This window comes from Alnus glutinosa, chromosome 5 (assembly GCF_958979055.1).
Source record: "Alnus glutinosa chromosome 5, dhAlnGlut1.1, whole genome shotgun sequence".
Lineage (NCBI taxonomy): Eukaryota > Viridiplantae > Streptophyta > Magnoliopsida > Fagales > Betulaceae > Alnus > Alnus glutinosa.
In genome coordinates this window covers 5,430,703-5,453,820 of record NC_084890.1, presented here as the reverse complement: position 1 = coordinate 5,453,820, position 23,118 = coordinate 5,430,703, and the positions used below count along the sequence as shown (strand labels likewise).

Below are 23,118 nucleotides of genomic sequence, written 5' to 3'. Positions count from 1 at the left end.
CTAAGTCCGAAGAATAGAAATGGGAAACCCAAAAAGAAAAGAAAAGAAGAAAAGTATACTACAAAGTACCCATCACATCGTAATTAAGAATTATTGAGTTGAAAATATTGCAGAAAAATTAGTCTAGAAAAGCAATAATAACCCCTCCCCTCCCCCTTCTCCTTATTTTTACCTTTCTTAAAAAATATCAACTCAAAACATTTTTAATTTTTTTAATTTTATAATTTTTTTATTATTATTTAAATAAAAAAATTAACTACAATCTAAATTTTTTCTACTTTTTATATAAATTATTTCTACTTTATATCACATCAATCACTTTTTACTTACACTCAAAAATATAATTCTCCCATAAGAGAAGGGGAGAGGAGGGAAGGGAGATTACTAAACGGGCCAACATGTGTATAAGCTAAAAAGAAGGAACTTTCCCATTACCTGGTCCAGTGGCTTTTGGTGGGAACGGGGAACCAATGGGTGAGTTTAATATCATATCATTACCTACTTAAAAAATGCTGAATAGCAAAATCCTACTTACTAAGCAGATGTTTTGGAAGCGTGTCAATGGCGTGTAGGATTGAAAATTTGAAAACTTTGTGGCTTTTACCTAACCGATATTCGTCCACAAGTTTGGATATTTTGGCGTAGAACAGCGGTGGATCACCAACTAGAGCTGGTCAGTATACATTTTTCAAATGGAAGTTTCTCAAGTGTAACTGCTTCGATTCATCCAATAGAAGAGAGTCCAACTTCTCCTTTTCACATGATCGCATCATCTTCAAGATGGCAAATATTGGCGGCCATTAATGAAGCTTGTTCTTTGATATCAGACACCATTAATATTACTACTTCCAGATCTCTTCCTGCAGGTGAATCTCAACAACCCTCACCTAGTGTGAGATGGGCATCCCTCTGTTCGCGTTCTTTTTCATTTCCTGCTTTCTTTCATTGTTTTGCCATGCAGCCAACAATACAATCACACAAGGCGAATCTTTAAGAGACGGCGAAACTGTGATATCAGAGGGTCAGAACTTCGAGCTGGGATTCTTCAGCCCTGGAAATTCATCGTCACGATACGTTGGAATATGGTATTATAACATGACGGACCCAGCGGTCATATGGGTTGCAAACAGAGGAAGTCCAATCTCTGATAAATCCGGGGTCTTAAGGATTGGAGATGACGGTAATTTGAGGGTTTTCGATGGGAATAACAGTGAAGTGTGGTCAAGTAATGCTTCAATCACATCGAGAAACACAACAGCAAGACTTGAAATTTCCGGAAATCTCCTCCTCTCCGGCAGTGACAATCGGGACTATTGGCAGAGCTTCAATGATCCAACGGACACATTTTTGCCCGGGATGAGAGTGGAAGTGAATGATCAAATGGGTGAGAACCGTGCTTTCATTTCATGGAAATCTGCTAATGATTCTTCAACAGGAAGCTACACCATGGGGGTTGATCCTCGTGGCTCACCACAGATAGTGATATGGGAGGGGGTGAATAGGCGGTGGAGAAGCGGGCATTGGGATGGAAGAGTTTTCTTAGGTGTTCCAAATATGACAGGAAACTATATGTACGGTTTTGGACTTTCTAAGAAAGATAATAATGCAAGCAGTTATTTTACATATACCCCAATTAAGAGTGGGGATAAGTTGAGGTTTCGGATCGGTTGGGATGGATATGAAGAGCAGTTAATTTGGGAAGAAGATAAGGTAAAGTGGGGTGTTCTTCAATCTCAGCCCGCTAACGAATGCGAGCACTATAATAAGTGTGGTGATTTTGGGGTTTGTAGTGTATCGGATTCACCTATATGCACTTGTATGAAAGGGTTTGATCCAAGGTACCCAGATCAATGGAGTAGGGGGAATTGGTCTGGTGGGTGTCTGAGGAGGACTCAATTGCAGTGTCAGAGGAATGTTAGTAATGTGACAGTGGGAAATGATGGAGAAGATGGGTTCTTTGATTTGAAGTGTATGAAGTTGCCAGATTTTACGGATTTGACGAATTTGCATTTCAATGAGAGTTGTGAGGATAAGTGTCTGCAGAATTGTTCTTGTGTTGCATATTCAGAAGTTAAGGGGATTGGATGCATGATATGGAATGGGGACTTGATTGATATTCAGCATTTTGCAACAGGTGGGAATACCATATCTATCCGTCTTGCGCATGCTGACTTAGGAGGTAAGTTAAAATCCCATTGTCATTGTTATTGTTCTTGACTTGGAAGTTTATCATAATTATTCAAACAGAAGAATCCTTAAATATGGGAATTTTTCTAAGATGTCACTGAAATAATTGGATCAGTAGTTCTCATATTTATTTCCAAATACCATTATGACATCTGTTTCTTGTTGTTTCCCTAAACACAACAGACATAATAGTTTGTATTTTTGTTTTGAACAATAATGTGCTAAATTGCATCTCCATTTGCCCAGATCTGTAATGGAAATTCTTCTATAGTCATTCCCATTATTTTCAATGTGTTATAGTGCTTCACCAAGTTCTTGTTTTTGCCAATACTAACGGGCAGATGGGTATGAAACTAACACTTGATTATTCTTTCATGTCCATTCAAACTGTTCAAAATGTAAAACATAATCCCGAAAAAGGCAAAGGCTAGCAGTGGAGAATTGCTGACCAATTTAATAAATCAATTCAAACTGGTATTTCTTTTATTCCCTATGGTTGCGTAGAAGATGCAAGAAAAACAGAAAATATATGAAATCTTGTATATCATGACATTCTTGTCTCTTTGTATATATAGGTGGCAAGAGCAAATTATCCACCCCTGTGATAATAATAATTTCTGTAGCGGGAGTAGTCCTCCTAGGTGTATTAATATTCCTACTCTGGAGGTTCAAAACAAAACTGAAAGGTAATGCCTTAATTTTTCCATTAGGCTCATGATGAAAGTAATAATTTTCAAGAAAGCTTCAGAGAAATGTAATTATTCATGATTTTTACTTCTCACTTTTATCTTTTTTATTTTTTTGCCCACAGTATCTATATCCTCAATTGCACGTAGCAAGAACAGCAATGAAATACCAATTATTGAAGTGAGCAGAAGTGGAGAATTTTCTGCAGATCTTTCAGGATCAGCTGATCTTGCCATTGAAGGAGATCAAGCAAATAGACCAGAATTACCATTGTTCAATTTCAATTGTGTAGTCGTTGCTACAAACAACTTTTCTGAAGAAAACAAGCTTGGGGAGGGGGGATTCGGTCATGTCTATAAGGTGAATATTTATCCTAAGCTTGTCTTCTAAAGTTCAAAGAAGGGTACGTAGTTAAAACTGTCCTAAAGATACTACTACTTTTTTCCATTACCAGGGGAAGCTTCCAGGGGGACAAGAAATAGCTGTAAAGAGGCTTTCAAGAAGATCTACTCAAGGTTTGGAGGAATTTAAGAATGAAATTATACTGATTGCTAAATTACAACATAGAAATCTTGTGAGACTTTTAGGCTGCTGCATTCAAGGCGAAGAAAAGATGCTGCTTTATGAATACATGCCAAACAAAAGCCTGGATTGCTTTCTTTTTGGTATTTTCCCTTTTCCCAATCTACAATTTGCTAGTGTGCTAGCAATAAATTTATAGAGGTTGTCATAGTAAAGAGTTTCTTTCTATAACTGTCTCCATTTTCTATTGAACTTGTGCAGACAAAACCAAGCAATCACTACTAGAATGGTGGAAACGTTTCACAATTATTGAAGGGATTGCAAGAGGACTCCTTTATCTTCATCGAGATTCGAGGTTGCGAATAATTCATCGGGATCTAAAGGCCAGCAACATTTTGTTGGATGAAGACATGAACCCAAAGATTTCGGACTTTGGCATGGCCAGGATATTTGGGGGAAACCAACATGAAGCCAATACAATCAGAGTTGTTGGCACCTAGTAAGTTGGCATGTCTATACATGTACATTATATGTCTGCCTTTCATATGTTGTCTACATCTTATTAATCTCGATTTCACAATCTTTGCTCAAATGTAGCGGCTACATGTCTCCTGAATATGCTATGGAAGGCTTATTTTCAGTGAAATCAGATGTCTATAGTTTTGGGGTATTACTCCTAGAGATTGTAAGTGGCAAGAGGAACACTAGCTTTCGCTTATCCGAACACTTGAGCCTTATAGGATATGTAAGTACATTTATTGTTCTTCTAGTTTACTATGAGACTAAAAACTAAGCATGTAATCATTGATTAGATGTTTTAATGACATAATGTCTTGGAATGGTATTAGGTATGGCATCTTTGGAATCAAGAAAAAATAACTGACCTCATTGATCCTTCTATTCGGGATTCGTGTTCTCGCCATGAAGCATTGAGATGTATACAAGTGGGGATGCTGTGTGTCCAAGATTCTGCAGCTCACAGACCAACTATGTCAAATGTTGTGTTAATGCTAGAGAGTGAAGCCGCAAGTCTTCCATTGCCTAGACAACCTACTTTTACTTCGATGAGTGGCAGCTTTGAAGAAACAGAATCCTATACATCTGGCCCTGACAAATTATCCTCAAACGATATGACTGTTACTGTAATGTCCGAAAAATTATTTAGTAATTAAAGTATAAATTTGAGTAAATAATTGATTAAGCTTAATTAGGTGTATTTAAAATGCAAGATAATATTTTTAAAAGACCAAAATTTATAAAATGAGTTTATCAGGATTAAATAAAAATAAATTTATTTAGCGTAACAAAATAAAATAAAGTTATTCCATGGACTTGTAAATGGTAGCAAAATATATATATATAAAAGAATATTTTCAAAGTCTAAAGAAATAAAATAAAAAATGGAATTAATGAGTAAAATAAAATAAAGAAGAGAATTAATGAATTAAAGAATTATTAGGAAAAAAAAAAAAAGTGTAAGTTAAAAAGTCAAAATAAAATAAAATAAAATAATATAGTAATAATTATACTTTTGGGGCGACATGCGCCCCCACATGCATAAAAGTGAAGGGCCAGATGGCCCTTCACGAAAAAGAAAAATGGAGGCCCTTCCCAAAGAAAAACAAAAATAATAAAAAAAAAAGAAAAAGAAAAGGATAATAAGGCCTCTCGGTGGGAGAAAAAAAAACTAGAGAGAATGCCTCTCTCTCTCTCTCTCTCTCTCTCTCTCTCTCTCTCTCTCTCTTGTTCTCTTTGAGATTTTCTTACAAAATTCATGATCCACGAAGATCAATTCGTCCAAATTCAAATTCGATTTCGGTAACGTGATCTACAAAACTCGATCTACGTTTCTACCGATTAGTTTGAGGTAAAACGTTAAACTCGTCATTTTAGATTTTGAGTTAAATCTTGAAATGTGGAATTTAATTTTGTTAATTTATTAGGATTTGCACGGTTTAGAGCCTCCCTAACACTTTTCTAGTATTGGATTTCGTTTGGGCAAGTTTTCTAAAATCCTAACTTTTTGATATTTAATTTTAATTGAGTTTTTATGTAGAGTTAATGTTATTGGGTTAATAATATTATGATTGGGGTAGCGTTTTGTTAATTTTGGTATAACATTGGAAACTCTAATTTGAAGGGTTAAATTAATTTAGGGTTTTTAAGTGTTTAAAACCTATATTGTTAATTTGTGAATTAATTATGATTATAGTGATGATTAATCCCCAAATTAGTTTTGAGTTTTATAAAAAATAGGTATTTATGAGAATAGGTTCTAATGTTAGTAAAAATAAATAGTTATGTGTATTTAGTTTAAATAGTATTTGTGAGGTTAACCCTAAGATTTTCTTATGGGTTAATGTTATTTTAAATACACTAGTATTTTATGTAAAAGTTTAATAAATATAATTCAAGAGTTAATATTATTGAGAAAATGTTAGTGAGAAATAATTTAGAGATTAGTGAATATAATTTTAGGGCTAATATTATTATAAGTATTAGTGAAAATAATTTATGGGTTTGTAAAATTAATTATGGGTTAGTAATTAATATTATGAGTAGATAATTAAATGATAATTTTAATATTTAACCCTTAGTAAATACTTTGGGTTAGTATTGTTTGAGTTATAGTTAGTGTATAGGATTTATGGGTAGATGTTTGGAACCCTTAAAATGTTATGGGTTTTCCATGGGTTAGCTCTTGAGCAATTTAGGAAGCTAATTGTGAGTCAAATATTAGAAATTATCAATAATGTGCAATGTATTGTTTTTACAGTAATGCATTGCATGGTGGTGTTTAAGAGGCCTAGTGCGTAATATTCGCGCAGTCAAGGTGAGTATTCTACTCACTGAGAAGTATTATTTTCATATATGATGAATTGTAAAATGTATAGTGTTTTACAAACCTGAATCAACTGTATGTTGATTATGATCTGTTTTGGATACTTTGAGTACTTTGAGTATATTGAAATTATGATGATGTTTTGAAATATGAATATGATATGTGATTTTAGAGCAAGTATAAGTTGGAAATTTAAGTTATGAAAATTGTCTAAGAAATGACATGTAGAACTGTTTATGTTTTATAAAGAAAGCATGTGTTAAAAGCATGATTATGAAGTTAAATGTATAGTATTTAAGCATGAGCATTGAGCATGAAACATGAACGCATAAACAAACTATTAGGGGGATCTATGCCCCATAGGCATGAACTAGAAGGGGGACATACGCCCCAGGGGGATCTACGCCCCAAACACATGAACTAGTGGGGGATATACGCCCCAGGGGGATCTACGCCCCAAACGCATGAACTAGTGGGGGATATACGCCCCTTACGTATGAACTAGTGGGGGGACATACGCCTCATACGAACACATGCATGAACTATGGGGGGACCGACGCCCCAGGGGGATTTACTCCCCATACGAACGTACACATGAACTAGTATTGGGAGATTTACGCCTCTTAGGAACATACGCATGAACTAGTATTGGGGGGACCAACTCCCCATAGGAATATAACAGAAACTTATATGAGCATGTATAGCATTGTTTTCATGAGTGTGATGTTTTTATACTATGAGTAGTTTTGCTAGACGTATTAGTATGCATAAGAGTCTCAATGGAAAAGAACTTATGTATATTTCTATCGGATAGTTGCATGATTTAAATGCTATTGTTTCCTATAACAAATCTTCTATGTATAATCTTAGATGCCTAGTATGTTTAAATGTTTTCTATTAGTCGGTGTTTGCTATATCAGTTATGGGGTATTTCAAACAAAAGTTTATAAAATTGGTGGCTGTTATAGTGTACGCATGACTAGAAAAAGAAAAGTTGGTTTTTTGCGAAAACTCAGTGAATAGTATACCTCTGAGGTCTTAGTATATTTATTTATGCTAAGACGGTGGGCTCATAATTCCACCTGTACGAATGCGGCAACCCCCGCAACCGTACAGACATTTATACTTTGGTTGCAGGTTTTGCGGATATAAATATTGACTCGTCCACCTAGCATATGGGATGCTATGATTGGAGCATATCGCGACAGTCATAAGTTACGGATTCATGGGTAGTCCGCATTTTGGGTATTATATTTATGGCTCGTGTCCTACGTGGCACACGTATTTGTTAGGCCTGTATTTTGGTATGTAATTAGTGTAATGTGTTTTATAAGCCTTAAATAGATAGACTTGTAAATGACTCTTGTTGTTGATTACAGTTATGTATTAGATGTAATTCCGCTATTGATATGTGTTCCGCTGCACATTGATATTTATATTCCGCTGTGTTAGGTGTAACTTTGAATATCAGGTACATGTTATGGAACATGTACGTTATGTTGGCTGAGCGACAAGTAGTCGTGCCACTGTGAAAATCCGTTTGTATGTTTTCAATAAAAAAAAAAAAAAAAAAAAAAAAAACAGGTCGTCACAGTTACAATGATTTTTGGAAGATAGAGTCATTTTTTTTTTTATTTTTTTTTTTTTCAGGCAGTGTGTATACTTTTTCTTTTTCTTTTTCTTTTTTCTTTTTTTAACACAGATGATTCATAAAGAGAAGTATATTCCATTGATTATGATTTTGGTTAGAAAAAGTTCATTCATAATTAAAGGGGAAATGAACTGAGATTCAATTGGCTCAGGAACAGCTTAGGCCCAAAAATTTTATTCTAAAAGCTGATCTCCATGTGCCAGTGAGGTCTGAATAGTTGTAAGCTTGTGTACAGACTTCTGAATTTGCAACCATGAAGTGTTTTATCATTAGAATGGTTGAGAGTATTTACTACACTTCAAAGGTAGTGTTTGATCATAGTCTCTCATTTTTCCAATCAATATCCAAAAGAAAAGAATAGCAGGGTCAGAAGTAATCAAAGATGCTTCTAGAATTGAAATATTGTCAGAGAGGGAGTACTTCTCCCAAAATGAAAGGAAAAACAAGAGGTGGAGGTGGGGAAAATCTTGAGAATTTCCCCAATGGAAGAGGGAGGAAAAAAAGAAAAAACGTAAGAGGGTGACGAAATCATGGGTTGGTCAAATGATGAAGCACAGTCCAATAGGAAGGTAGAAATTCTTCTCCTAACCAATCTCCATTTAGGTGGTTAATTTCCCTTTTAGATCTCTACTATTTTATTATTGAAGTTAGCGTAACAGGACACGTTTAATCAAGAATCAATTTCTGTCTTATCAAAGTTTGAGTTCTTTGAATTTCTTTCATTCAGAAGAGGTAGAAGCTTCTTCACGTATTTTCTTTCTTTCTTCGGTATGCAGTCGATGAAAGATATACTTTAACTACTATGCGTTGAATCCTCTGCATGATTGACTTAGCAAATCGTTGATGATAGTCCAAGGTTTACAATTCATTGTTTTATCTGTATAATTAAGCACGTGGAAGGTCTAAAAATGCATTATATAATGCTAAAGGCAGAAGAATATTGTATTAGCAAGTTGGGCTTCTTTGTGATAGCTAGGCCAACCATGTCATTCTCATGCTAATTGCTAAGTAGTGAAATAGATTTTTCCAGTAACACAACTTTTCAAGCATTACTGATTCTTATAGTACTGTTTGGAGAGTCAATAAGCTAATTCCTGTAGATGTCTATTTGCTATAACAAAACTTCGTGAAAAACTATCTCAAGAAATCTATGAAGATCGAATTAGGTCTCAACGCAGGAGTCGGTGTTTTACTATTAGCCGCAAGTCGCGTATTGGGCGAAGTACTCATACCGAAAATTATGATCGAGTATTACTCTATAGTTTAATTGTACCCTGTCGAAACATTTTTTATTTTACCCCATTCTGTAGTTTAATTGTATTTTATGTGTTCCCATTGTTTACTTGGTCTGAATAACAATATATAGTTGGTTGTGACGAAGCCCAAGTTTTGAACATATTTATTTAATGTCATTATTCTTTGTAATGTCTTGTTTTGCTGTTTTGATAGAAGCCAATATGCAAGGGTGCATTGAATGCGTCTCAGTGAAATTTTTGGATTGAACATTGAATGCTACTTCAATTCAGACGTATCATGGTAACATGTAAACATGCCTTCCACTAGCTATTAGCCTTTATTTTGGTACTGCCTTAGTTCTTCAAAATAACAGAAATATCTACGAATAGTGAGCTCGATGAGGAATGTAGGCTATTTTTCTTCCCAATATACGACTGGGTGTTACATTTACTGTCCATCAGTTATCCAAATCATGAAAGGGTGGACAATTTTACTGTTATTCAAAAACACCAAGTGTGTCATCTAAGAAGTGGTTAAGAAGATGTTCAACTAATGTCCTGAAACTGAACATGGATGTTCGACTAAGTCCAGGCGACTCTGTTTTAGGAAGCTAGTAATCTCGGTCTGAACAACTTCATTCTTGAGAAATTATTGTATGGGTTGTTGATGTTAGAATATATCATTGGATTCAAACATTCTGATTCCATATCATCTCCTTTCTTTTAGGTAATCAATCAAATCTGATTTGATATTATCCTTACCAACCATACTTACAAATAGGAGTCTAAAAAAAAACGAAAAATTTAACCCTGTTGGGCTATTCTGGACATAATTGTCTACACAGAACCATCCATAAATCGTTCTCTATTTTCTTTACTTTCCATTTAATTATAAGTTTCTTTGGTCGAAAAGTAGAGCAAAAAAGAAAAACAAATGCGCATACCACAACCAGGCATTTCTATATCAGAGCAACTTATCCCTTGAAACTGTCTACGTATCTTCACCAAAGGCCAACCTTTTAGCAATGGCTGTTACCTATTTTAACAGATTATTTTAAGGGTTCACGAACATGCAGTGGCATATATACGTGCCTTTTGAGATGGCTTTTCGTATCAATGATTGTTTGGTGCAATAAATTAACGGGCTCTTTGCTTTCTATGCTTCGTTTATAATCAGGCATGGCACCACCAAGGCTGCAGAAAATTCAATATAATGCATTGGCTTAAAGTTGAGATTCATTCTGTCAATATAATTGCAGTTGATGTATTTGCATGTTGAAGAGGATTATGATGTATTTGTTGGCTTGGGATTAGTGTTATAACTTATATTAGAATTGCAGTAGCTTTGCTTATTGAAGGATTATGATCAATAAAGAAATCTTCAAAGAGGAATTTTATCAAACATTTGTGCTCTCTCCTACTCGAAAAAAGTCACCTACCAGAAAGGACCTCTGTCTGTTTGCTTGTCATTGTTCTCTGATTTGTTGCTTTCAACAATTGAAAACAACACTAAAGATTGTTCCTCCCCGCCCCCACCAACCTCATGCTTGTGGCAGCCGCATGTCCCCAACTACACTTCATTTGTATGAATATGAAGTCCAACTACCAATTTTGAAAAAGTAACAGCAATTGATTATTTTGACCCCAAAAACAAGACTATATGTAGGACATCCTATATATGTATTCATTTTCATATCTTTTAAAGGCAGTTTCATAACCCATAAACTCAATTTTTCTATTAGCTTTTACTAATATCTTAAATGGGGGTTGTTGAGAATAATTCTACTTCAATTTTTTTTTTTTTGACATGTCCACACAAGAGGGGAGCGGAAAAATTCGAACTAGCGACTTTCGCTTCATAAGGCATGGTCTCGAGCCGATTGAACTACCCCTTGGAGACAATTCTACTCTAAGTTTAATTGGGGTATTAGTCTTAATTCAAGTTCATTAAGGATTTTTTGAAGGATTTGATCAACAGTCTAACTCCCAATTGAATGAGGATAAGACTCCCACACCAAATCAAAACTTCAGGCACTTCTAGTTCGACAAAAATTTCCTACAAACCGATTTGTAGGAAATTTTCTACAACCCACATAAAATATTGGGATGTGTCATTTAAGCATGTGAGAAACACATGTTATTTTATTAATGCTATTAAAAAAGCATGTGAGAAGTATATGCTATTAAAACAACATGTATTTTTCACATGTCAAGAGACACATGTCAATTTATAGGTGGGTTGTAGGAAATTTCCTACAAACCTGTTTAAGTGGGAGTAGTTAACTCAAATCAGGTTTGACCCTATCTCTTTGCTTATAAATAGGCTCATATTCCAAGTATAAATGATAAATTAATTATTTTATGTATTCGAAAAGGTTGTCTTCATTAATTAGGAATAATGGTCTTTGTCTACTTGATAACTAGATTGAATAATGTTTTTAGCCGTATTTAAATGTTGTGTCCCGGCTACAGGCAATTAAAGAATCAAATTTATTGATCATTCTCATTTCTTGATCGACTATGATTGAAATATATATTATCTTTGAATTGAATGAGCTGATGGTGAGCAAGTAAACTTATTGGCAAATGGAGAGGCCAAACTGAGGAAGCACTAACTGAAATAGATGTTCCCATGCATGGTTGGTAAAAAGTCATTGGCCGGCTTGATAGATTTTAAAACTTAAACTACGATAAGTTTAAGTGACATATTTTCTTATATTGAAATATTAAATAAAGAATAAATATTTCATTTTTATGTAAAGTTGGAGATTTTGCCTCTTCTGAGCATTTAATTATTGTTTTTTCTGTTTTGAACAATGCAACATTCAAATTGATCGAGAAGAATTCATGGACATTGGAGACTTCTCATGAATGTGAACAAAGGGAATTTATTTTTATTTTTTGAAAAGAAAAAAAAGAAAAAAGGAAAAAAAAAATGCTATCGAATTGAACAACTGCTTAATTGACTTCTAAACTTTCTTTCTTTTCTTCCCCCCCCCCAAAAAAAAATCTTAATATCTTAGGTATGAACTTGTTTATTTTTTATTTTTTATCTTTCGATTGGTTGTTATTAGTTTACCATAATCGGGGGGCCTAAAACATTTATTAACTTTTTTTACCATAATTGAAGCATGTTTAGTAACTTTTTTTTGTCATATTTTAAGCCTTAAAAGTCCTTTTTCTTTTTCTTTTTTCTTTTTTTTTTCTTTATATATATATATATAAATAACGTTTATTACAATTATTGTGTGAAAACTTTATTTTATTGGGGGTGTTAAGAGACTGCCTAATTTAACTAACGAAAACCACTAAAAAATAAAAAAAAAAAAAATCCTAAAGAAAAGCCGCCCCTGGCTTTTTTTAGTGCAAGCAAAATCCTTTGACTTGATCAGCATATCTTCCATTATAGGATTACTCTTTCTTCTTTTTTTTTTTTTTTTTTTTTTTTTTTTTGGGTGATCTTGGCAGCTCTTAACAGCAATATGGGGCCGTGAGGGGTTTATTTGCTGAAGTGAAAGTGTGATACATCCCCTCGAGAAAAAGCTAGCTTTTAGGCATAAATAATTAATTTGTTTATTTTCATTTTTCAATTTCAATATTTTTTTTTTCAAAAATTTCTTTATTATTTCTTTGAGAAGAGAGCTAGATAATATTAAAGATTTTTTTTAATGTTTTTCTTCACATTTGGTGTGTGAATAATGTACACTAAATTTGGTATATATTAAATACTGCAGTAGCTCGCCAAATGTTTTTTTAATTTGGTAAGGCAGATGCAGCTCATTTCAACATTGCGATAGATTGTTTTGACTAGCCAAATAAGAATACTCAGAATTCATGAACTCCGTCCTAGTCCATGTTCTATAAAAAAAATTAATAATAATAAAATAAAATAAAATAAAAATTACCTCTTAATTAACCATTACATGAAGAGAGTTCATTGGTGGAATGTTTTAAAATTATTTATTCATTTTAAGTTGATATTTTTGAATGGTTGGCGTGTGACATTTTTATACTACACTAAATACACTTGATCATAGGCTTAAGAGAATAATTTAATATGTACTTCTTAAAGCATGCTTGAGACTTATAAAAATAAAAATAAATAAATAAAAAATAAAGCATGCTTGGGTGAATGACAAAGAAACCAGGCATCATGATTTCTAGTCTCATGAAATGACATCATATGCAACATACTTTCAGGTTGATCGGCTGATTTATTTTCTCGAGAGTGTTCAAACTTGGCTAGCCAAAGATTATTTTGAAAGGCCGAATATAAATTTGGATAAAAATGTAATTAGATCTCGCTAATGACGTTATTCTTTACTATAGTGCTTACAAAGCTTTGAAAAAAAAAAGAAGACTCTTGGGACAAGACATACACATGAATTTGAAATGTATGTGCTTTGAATTTTTTTTTTTTTTTTTTTATAAAATAGAATTCCTCCTCGCGCTCTAATAAACTTTAGTGACATTTGATTCTTCCGTAAGCTTGAAATGGATCTTAACTCAAGGTAGCCCGGCTTGATTCAGATCAATTGTGTTTGACTAATAATGTGCATAAATCACATACCGAGACTGAGATGCCTAGTCTGTTGATTGCGCCAAAACCCAGCACTAATAGGGCACGATTTTGACGTACTTATTTCCATGGTCTAAATAGTTAAAATAAAGTAAAATATAGATACTTTAAAAAAGTGAGTAGTTAAATTTTACGGGACGTGAATGGTCGAGGGATAAAGGTCGGTCTCCTACATTAATAGGTGATTTTTATCTAATAGTGGAAGAGTACTAAAAACAGAATATATTATTAAACCTTGAATGGAGATTTGGATCACATACCCTCAAAAGTCTATGCCTAAAATTAGCGTCAATGTGGGCAGGTAAAAAGCCTTTATGCATAATGCATGCCCAACGAATGCTATCATTCGATAATGTTGTTTATATGCTTTTATGTGTATTTCTTTGTACATATATTTCATCTATACCATGAATTTTATATATATTTATTTTAATTCAAAATCAATGTTATATAGATAAAGATACTTATAGTTACAGTACAATTTTTTATTTATTATTTATTTTTAACAAAAAAAAAAAAAAAAGAAGAAGAAAGAAAAAAGAAAGAAGAAAGAAAAGGATATCTTCCCCATGTGTAGGCCCAAGTTGTTCTTTAAAGCCCATCCAAGTCTAAATCTCATAATTTTTATGTTGTCACATTTTGCCATTTTGGAATTGGGTTTTTCAAAGAAGAAACAACGCAGACCACGGAAATTAAGAAGGCAAAAGGTCAACATGCTCTGCTTTCCTCTCTACCTATCAGACAAAACCAATTGGCTTCAACAACATTCAAGAAAACAAATACCCCCACATGCTTACAGAGAGAAGCCTCCAAGTGAACAATGGGAGATTTCTCTAAGCTCCATTGTTTCACCATTTTGTGCCTCACTTTTCTCACCTTCTTCCCCACAATATCCATCTCTTTGGACTCCTTAACTGCAACTCAGTCGCTCTTGAATGGCCAGACCCTTGTGTCCGCCGGCCAGGTGTTTGAACTGGGGTTCTTCAATCCACTCAACTCAGACTGGTACCTGGGAATATGGTACAAAAAAATCTCCAACAAAACAATTGTTTGGGTTGCAAACAGAGACACCCCACTTTCAAACTCATCGGGAACCTTCAAGATCGGCGACCATGGAAACGTCGTTGTTGTCGATCAAGTTGGGAACATATCATGGTCTTCGAATGAAACGACGGCAGTTCAACCTGTTGTGCAGCTTTTGGATTCAGGAAATCTTGTTGTCAAAGAGATGAACGAGAACGACCCGGGGAAATATCTGTGGCAGAGCTTTGATTATCCCACGGACACTTTGTTACCAGATATGAAGCTGGGATGGGAATTAGACACCGGCTTCGACCGGCACTTAACGTCGTGGAGGAGCTCGGTGGACCCTTCAACGGGAGACTACTCATTCAAGCTAGATTTCCGTGGATTCCCAGAAATTTTCTTGTGGAACAAACAAGAAGTAGAATATCGAAGCGGGCCTTGGAACGGGATAAGGTTCAGCGGGGTACCAGAAATGGCGCCTTTAAACTATCTCGGCTTTGATTTTGTTATGGATCAACATGAGGTATATTATTCATATTCGATAACAAATGCGTCTCTCATTTCCCGGTTGGTTGTGAATGCAACGAACGGTTATCTTCAACGATTTACGTGGATTGAAAGCAGCCAGGAGTGGAACTTATATTGGTATGCTCCGAAAGATCAGTGTGACAGCTACAGAGAGTGCGGTCCATACGGTATCTGCGACACAAATGCGTCGCCGGTATGCCGGTGTATGAAAGGTTTTGGACCCAAGAATCTACAGGCATGGAATTTGAGAGATGGGTCCGATGGGTGTGTGAGGAATACGACGCTGGGTTGTGCGAGCGACAAATTCTTGCCGTTGAATAATATGAAATTGCCGGAGACGACGACTGCTTATGTGGACAAGACCATGAATCTTAAGGAATGTGAAGAAATGTGCTTGAAGAATTGCTCTTGTACTGCTTATGCTAACTATCAGATTAACAACGGAGGATCAGGGTGTGTGGCATGGACTGGTGATCTTCTGGACGTGAGGGTGTATACAGAAGGCGGTGGTCAAGATCTCTACGTTCGATTGGCAGCTTCTGAAATAGGTACGTACGTTGAAATTTCCCTTCTTCCCTCTTCAATTCTTCTTTTTTTACTGCTCCTCTAAGCGTTCCTTGATGTTCAGTTAGAAGGTGCACATGTTCTGAAATTTCCCATAGCTATTTTCTTCAGCCTTCGAGTAGATTCTTTTCATTTTCTCTAATTTACGGATTAAAACTATTTTTTATTTCTTTATTCAAATGAATTTCACACGATAGAAAAGATGACAGAGAAATATTTTGTGTGAAAATAATAGATAAAGAAGGAATTGAAGAGCGAAAAGCACATCTAATGTTTAGGAAAATAATAAAAAAGCTGCTGCATTTAAATTTTTGTATTTTTTTTTTAAAAAAAATTTCTATCTTTATAAAAAGGAAAGAGAATATAAGAAAGGTGTGAGTGCTTACAACAAATGCTTGGATCTGCCTGTACCATAAATGTTATTGTCATCAAATTTTTGTTTTTTTCCCCTTTTTTCAAAGCAGTCATTGTCATCCAATTTGAAACATAAGGCATCTTTTTATTAATAAATGATTTTTTTTTTTTATAAATAATAAATAAATGAATTTTTAGTAAGTGTGTTTTTGATGTTTTTTGATAAATAATTGTTTGGGTTTTTAAAAGTGATTAATTTTTTTAAAATAAGAAAAAAAAATGGTCCTTACTATTCATTAATATACTACATTAGCCTTAATTATAGTGGAATAAGTGTCAGTTTAAATGAAAAAAAGAAATTTAAAAAGAAGGAAAAAAGGTAGGAATGGTTGGTGGGGCCAATAGATAGGACGAAACAGATGGGATGATGTGTACACCATCGGTGCACCCAAGTCACCCAAGTCAGTAGAGTATTAGCATTTTCCGTTCACCTAAAAAGTGCTTTCAAAATACAGTAGCATTTTCCATGACACAAGTCGTGGAATGCAAAGAAATCGTGCGTCACAGTCACGGTCACAGTCACAGTCACAGAGGGGGTGACTCATCACACCATCACCACGTGTTCTTGTGCGTGCGGTGCGGGTCCCATCTGTTTCCAAACATGTGTGGCAGATTCCGATGTTGCTTTCAGATGAATCATCCATGATCCAGCGGTGATCAACGTGTCTGTGATGGCCTGCACTTGTTGGTTCCTGTTAAGATAAATTCAAAACCCTGCTGTCGGTTTTCCTAGATTAGTTGCGTGATTTAATAGCATACTTTAACAAAAGCATTCTTAGGATTCTCGGGCGGCCATGTGGCCCACGTGGCCCCCCAACATAATTAATTGCATGGCCCGAAACGCCGACGGTAGGAGGCCGTCGTTTTTGACATTTTATTTTATTTTTCTTGACAAAGATTAAAATTTTCTTTTGCTTTGCTAGATTAATGTGCCAGCGAATGGGGGGTTATTAAGAAAGTTTTCAAAATTTCACAGGCGGGACAATAATTAATAATTCTGTGGGAACCACTACGATTTTGGTGCCAAAAGAAAATTAAAGATGAATCTTTGAGGAGAAATGTTAGAAATATCAATTTAGTACCTCTTTGAGCGGTTCAAAAGGATGTAAATGCAAACAAAATTTAGGGCTGCTCTGTATTTCCCTTTCTTGTGGAACAATTGGAACAAAGAATATAGAAAAAGAAGATCAATGAGTGGGACCATGCCCCGCGCGCTGGGACCGTCCATCACTGCAGAGTGGGACCAACATATTTTTCTATCTTTTCTTTTTTTTTTTTTTGTTTTTTTTGTTGTTTTTTTTGGGTCTGAACTGAACCCATCTTCTAAACAAGCAGCAGATCTACCTTTCCACCCCCAGCGGTCACCTCCTTTTTTATTTGCTTTTATCTTTTTTGGTGTGAAAGCACTCAATTTCCAGTTCCTCGTTTTGCTACCACAATCATCTTAGCGTTCTTCCTGTGTGTCTAAATTTCTGTTTCTCTGCCTAACAGTATGGAAAGAAATTTGCAGAACTGTTTTCTCTATGCAGGCACAAATTACAATATTGTACTATAGTGGCTTCTTTCGCTTACCAAACTAAAGTTTGTGTTAGGTATCTACCACTTTTGAAAGTCACTCTCATAGGACTATTTACATATTGCTTCTTATCACTTCTAATGGGTTATTTGCTTTTGTCATAATCATTTCGATTGGGATTTTTCTGAAATTTTTTGTCCCCAAGGTACCAGTCAGACCTCGACGCTTTAGACCCAGGATTCTTTCTCTCATTCGGATAGGAATTCCAAGGAATCTAATCTTCATTTTTACATGCATGTCCAATGGAAAGTGTAGCATCATCCTACCGTAGTTGAAGATATAACTTTAATACTACAAAAACTATATATTTCTTCTAGATGATCCTTGTGTAATTATTGCGCTAGCTGTTACTTATCAAAAAAATTTATTGCGCTGTTATTCAAGGTCCTAACTAGCCAATTGCTATTATTACAATAGAACTTGAAGGGTCCCTACGAAGTACGAACTAAGTCATTTATATTGGCAGTTGGGTTTAACATGCAGTATTAATGGTTTATGTGGAATCATTCGCGTGAAAACTTTGTTGAACTGGAAAACATAGGGGTCATTATGTGGAATGGATTGAAATCCGGTGTAAATACTGTGCAATACATTTTATTTTGGGGTGGCCAAACTAGTAAAACCACCCCTTGGTTATGGGAATGGTTCGGCCACTACCGATAGCCGGTTTGGGGTGGCCGAAATCCACCATCTTGGTCAAAGGAGGTGGTTTGGCCACTCTCAATGGCCGGTTTGGGGTGGCCGAACCACTTTCTTGGCTGGTTTGGGATAGTTGAACCGATTCCTTGACCATTGCTCAACAGTTGATTTGGGTTAAGGGGGTGGATTGACCACCCTCGATGGCCGGTTTGAGGGTGGACAAACTACTCCCTTTGGCCATACCCAATAGCTTATTTGGGTCAACCACCCCTTTTAGCCTAACGAGGTGATTCGGCCACCCATGTGGCCAAAGGGGGTGGTTGCTATTGAGAGTAACCAAACCATTCCCTCGGCCATAGGAGGTGCTTGGGCCCCACCAATTGCTGCTTTTTTATTTTTGGTATTTGCTATCACGATTTAGATCATTTGTTTGACCCAAATAAAATGTATTGCACCTGGTGCTGGTGGTATTTCACCATATCTCAATCCATGTAGCAATAACGGGCCTGACATTACAACTGCAATTTGTAGGAGTACTAGTCATCTGAGGTTCCATGTTCACTTTGGTATAATGAGCCTTACAATTTTCACTAGTTTTCAAGGTCTGAGTTTATATTTTGTCAGTGACTGATCGGCGAATTTCTTAATGGGAAGCATAGGAATAGTTGGCCTCGTCCAAAATCGTGTCATGAGCTTAGTCTAACGTTCTCTTATAGAACGGTGTTATTTTCGCTTGGTTGAAGTTCTTGATCTGCTCCACTTGAGGGATAAATTTCATGTAAATTTTCCATCAATGCAGCAGTGTTTTTGTTGTTGTAACTATGCATTCCTTTCTCTTATTGCATTGCTATGAACCTGCCTATTTTCATACTAGAAACTTCTGAAAACTAAGTAGGATCAAGAATGTATAAATGCCCTCTATTGTGCCTAAATAACATTTAGCATCAATACAAATTTGTTTGTTTCAGATGATGCTGGAAGTGTAGGCTCTGGAGGTTCTGACAAGACAAAAGAAATAATAAAGGTTATAGGAATTACTGTTGGTATTGTCATTTTCCTATCAGGATTGACGGTATACTTTGTGTGGAAGAGGAAGGGACTGCAAGCGATACGCAATGGAAAGACACAGCAAAAAGGTATAGAAAATTTATCGTCAGTTAGAGAAATGTCTGTGAAATGAAATCACAAATTCTAATGATTTTTCTTTTTACTTTCTCCAAACCAGGTCTTCGTGAAAGAAGCCAGGATTTGTTGTTAAATGAAGTGGTCATTTCAAGTAAAAAAGAGTACTCGAGTGAGAGTAACATAGATGAGGTAGAATTGCCATTGTTTGATTTTGGTACCCTAGCAATGGCAACAAACAACTTTTCTGATGAAAATAAACTGGGACAAGGTGGTTTTGGCTGTGTTTACAAGGTAATTTCTCTGTTAATAAACGCTACCATATAAAATCAATATCACTGAGAGGCACTCAATATATAATGCTGACAATAGTATATATGGGTGGCATTGCCAGGGTAGGGTTGTAGAAGATCAAGATATAGCAGTAAAGAGGCTCTCGAAGAACTCTGGGCAAGGAGTCGAAGAATTCAAGAATGAAGTTAGCTTGATTGCAAGGCTTCAGCACAGAAATCTTGTTCGATTGCTGGGTTGCTGCATTGATATGGACGAAAAGATGCTCATTTATGAGTACATGGAAAACAAAAGCCTGGATGCTGTCTTATTCGGTAAGTTCCTCCTTGAATACTATGAGTTTGGCTTAACAAAACCCAGTACAGGTATGATATAAATTCACAGTATTAATAACACTGAAAAACAAAATAATTGGTTCCAGATAAAGAAAAACGCTCCTTATTGAACTGGCCAAGGCGCTTCGACATTATATGCGGGATTGCTCGGGGACTTCTTTATCTTCATCAAGATTCTAGATTTAGAATCATCCATAGGGATCTAAAGGCAAGCAACATTTTACTAGATGGAGAAATGAACCCAAAAATATCTGACTTTGGCATGGCTAGAATTTTTGGTAAGGATCAGACAGAAGCAAATACAAGGAGAGTTGTTGGAACATAGTAAGTACCAAAATAAGATTTCTCTGCAGTCTTTCTTAGACTAAACTCCAGCTTCTTCATAATACTTGTTCCATTATATTGATGTTGTGCAGTGGCTATATGTCTCCTGAATATGCAATGGATGGACATTTCTCAGTTAAATCTGATGTTTTTAGCTTTGGTGTTCTGGTTTTGGAGATTATAAGTGGTAAAAAGAACCGAGGATTTTATTACGCAAACAATGACCTAAATCTTCTTGGACATGTAAGTGAAGAAGTGATTTTTCTTCAAACCCATTTCATCTCACGCACTGTATCACTGACCAAAAATCTGAACTTACATTACTGCAGGCATGGAAGCTTTGGAGAGAAGGAAATGGTTTGGGGTTAACTGATTCATCTCTGTGTGATTTATATTCCCCGTCTGAAGTGATGAGATGCATACAAGTTGGCCTCTTGTGTGTCCAGGAGCGTGCAGAAGATAGGCCGACCATGTCGACTGTGGTCTTGATGTTGAGTAGTGACACTGCAACAATGCCCCAGCCTAAGCAGCCTGGTTTCTGCCTAGGAAGGAAACCTGCTGAAACTAGCTCTTCATCTAGTAAGCAAGAAGAATCATGCACCGTAAACCAGGTTACGGTTACAATGTTAGATGCTAGGTAGTGAAAGAAAGGGCCTCATCTGGCATGTTTGTATATTTTCGAACTTCTGAAATTTTGTGTAAATCTTCGTCTGTGATTTTTGCCATAGCTTTAGGGGTATTGGTTGATCATCTTCTTTGTGTAAGTAGTGAGAGATATCCTTGTCAATTGATATCACATAACACAACCTACAATATCATATATCTTGAAAGCAAACTTTGATATAATTGCAAGACAATCAACTTCAGTACGTTATAGTAGCAGTAGTTATTAGTAATGCTCTTCTTTCATCTGGTTTAGCATCTCCATTTGGAAACAAACCTAAAATCCCACTCTCATCTTGCCGTACTTGATTTTGAATGCTTTTGCGCAACAAAAATAGCAAATCAACTTTCATAAAACAACAGGTTTTTCGCATTGTTACGTGCATTTTTTTTTTAAAATATATATATATATAAAAGATTTACTCTATTAAATACATGCAAAATTAAGTATATATATTTTGTCAGTTGAATAAACATGAAAGAATTTCCTTAACTTTGACTGATGAAAAGGCCGACAAAAAGCTTCAAATCAGGGGATCCATAGAAGTTGGGCTGGAGTGGCTCATCACATCCGTGATTACCTCCGATGAAGCTCAGGTGACGTATCTGACGTTTGGGAGGTTGAGGCCGAGTTTGTCAAACGGTCTCCGTCTATCTCGACACCCAAGCGGCCAAGCCGAATTTGCATGTAGACCATCAAGACTTCGTTATTGTTTGTTAAAGCATTTTCAAAATTATATATATATATATTTTGTGTCTTGGAAATGTTTTAAAAGAAAGGCGTTAAAGAGCATTAAATGAAGATGGTTTCACGTGGAAAAAAGAGATAGTCTCATTGCCACATGCATGCACGCGTGTGGTAGTGGGCTGTAAGGCGCTAGTGACGCTTTGATGACGCACTTGAATGCTTCTTAGGTAGATCTAATCACGACCTTTCAATTTTGGATGGTTATGATCATTGATCGATCTGGTGATTTGATCTAAACCATATGATACTTATTTGGTAGATCTAGTGGTTGGATTTACTGAACCATCACTATAATAAATTGTAAGGTCAAATCACATTTGATCTAACGGTTGAGATTAATTAATAACGATCTAATGGTTATTATTAAATAATCATTGACAGTTATTTGATCTGATGGTCAGAATGAAGTGTCTGTTAAAATAACAGTTTATGATTGTTACTTAAGCAATTATGGACGGTTGGATTAACAGTTATCAACATAATACAACAGTAACTGATGTCCAATTATCAACAAAATATAGAAGTAACTACTATCCTGTTATTAATAAAAAGATAACAAAATGTCTTTGTTCTTTATTGTTTTTATTTTTTATTTTTTTTATTTTTTATTTTTTTATACTTTTTGTATTTAAAATTAGAAGTGTTTGTTTGTCTCTCGATATAATAGAAAAATCTGAAAGTGTCCGGGTTAATTTTCGTTTGTGCAAAATTCAATTAAACAAAGGATTCTGTGTACGTTTCATTGTATTGTGGAAAAATATTTGCGGTAACTCTTTGCATACCCTTTTAGTGGAGACAAATAATTTCTTAAAAAAAGCTACATTGTAACGCACCTTATAAATATTTCATTTTTCTGCTTTCTTTTACTTTTTCTAACATTGTTAGTGTTTCTACAACAACTACGTACTCCATTTTCCCATAATAAAAAATGGGTTTTTCTTTGTTTCTCACTTTGTGTTACATTTGGCTATTCGATCTCAGCCTCACCCATTTCAACCGCAGCAACAATTTCAGACACCTTGACGCCAAACCAGGTGCTTAAAGATGGTCAAACCTTGGGGCTTGGTCTCCTCTGGCCAACGCTTTGAGCTTGGGTTCTTTAGCCCAGGCAGTTCTAGCCGCAGGTACTTGGGCATTTGGTACAAGAATATCGTTCTCACTATCGTCTGGGTGGCCAACAGAAAC

General features: G+C 35.4%; 1 protein-coding gene and 1 long non-coding RNA gene across 2 annotated transcripts; both read left to right on the top strand.

Annotated features, from left to right (window-relative positions):
- The first annotated feature begins 672 nt into the window (after window positions 1-672).
- Window positions 673-21,391, top strand: LOC133868870 (uncharacterized). The gene is made up of 14 exons (XM_062305879.1): window positions 673-2,179; window positions 2,763-2,873; window positions 2,999-3,234; window positions 3,329-3,539; window positions 3,658-3,895; window positions 3,994-4,141; window positions 4,245-4,560; window positions 14,519-15,805; window positions 19,419-19,586; window positions 19,676-19,866; window positions 19,967-20,177; window positions 20,285-20,522; window positions 20,615-20,765; window positions 20,852-21,391. Exons 1-14 carry the CDS (start codon window positions 898-900, stop codon window positions 21,161-21,163), a joined length of 5,100 nt encoding a protein of 1,699 aa, XP_062161863.1. The 5' UTR covers window positions 673-897; the 3' UTR covers window positions 21,164-21,391.
- Window positions 5,080-7,775, top strand: LOC133868629 (uncharacterized). Its single transcript, XR_009900368.1, has 3 exons — window positions 5,080-5,263; window positions 6,173-6,229; window positions 7,376-7,775. It is a non-coding gene; the product is annotated as an uncharacterized LOC133868629 (long non-coding RNA).
- Window positions 21,392-23,118: the final 1,727 nt, after the last annotated feature.

Coding starts and splice junctions, on each gene's coding strand:
- LOC133868870 (XM_062305879.1), top strand. CDS start 898: ATGGGCATCCCTCTGTTCGCGTTCTTTTTCATTTCCTGCTTTCTTTCA. Junction 3,235..3,328: donor GATTCGGTCATGTCTATAAG/GTGAATATTTAT, acceptor TTCCATTACCAG/GGGAAGCTTCCAGGGGGACA. Junction 19,587..19,675: donor TGGAAAGACACAGCAAAAAG/GTATAGAAAATT, acceptor TCTCCAAACCAG/GTCTTCGTGAAAGAAGCCAG.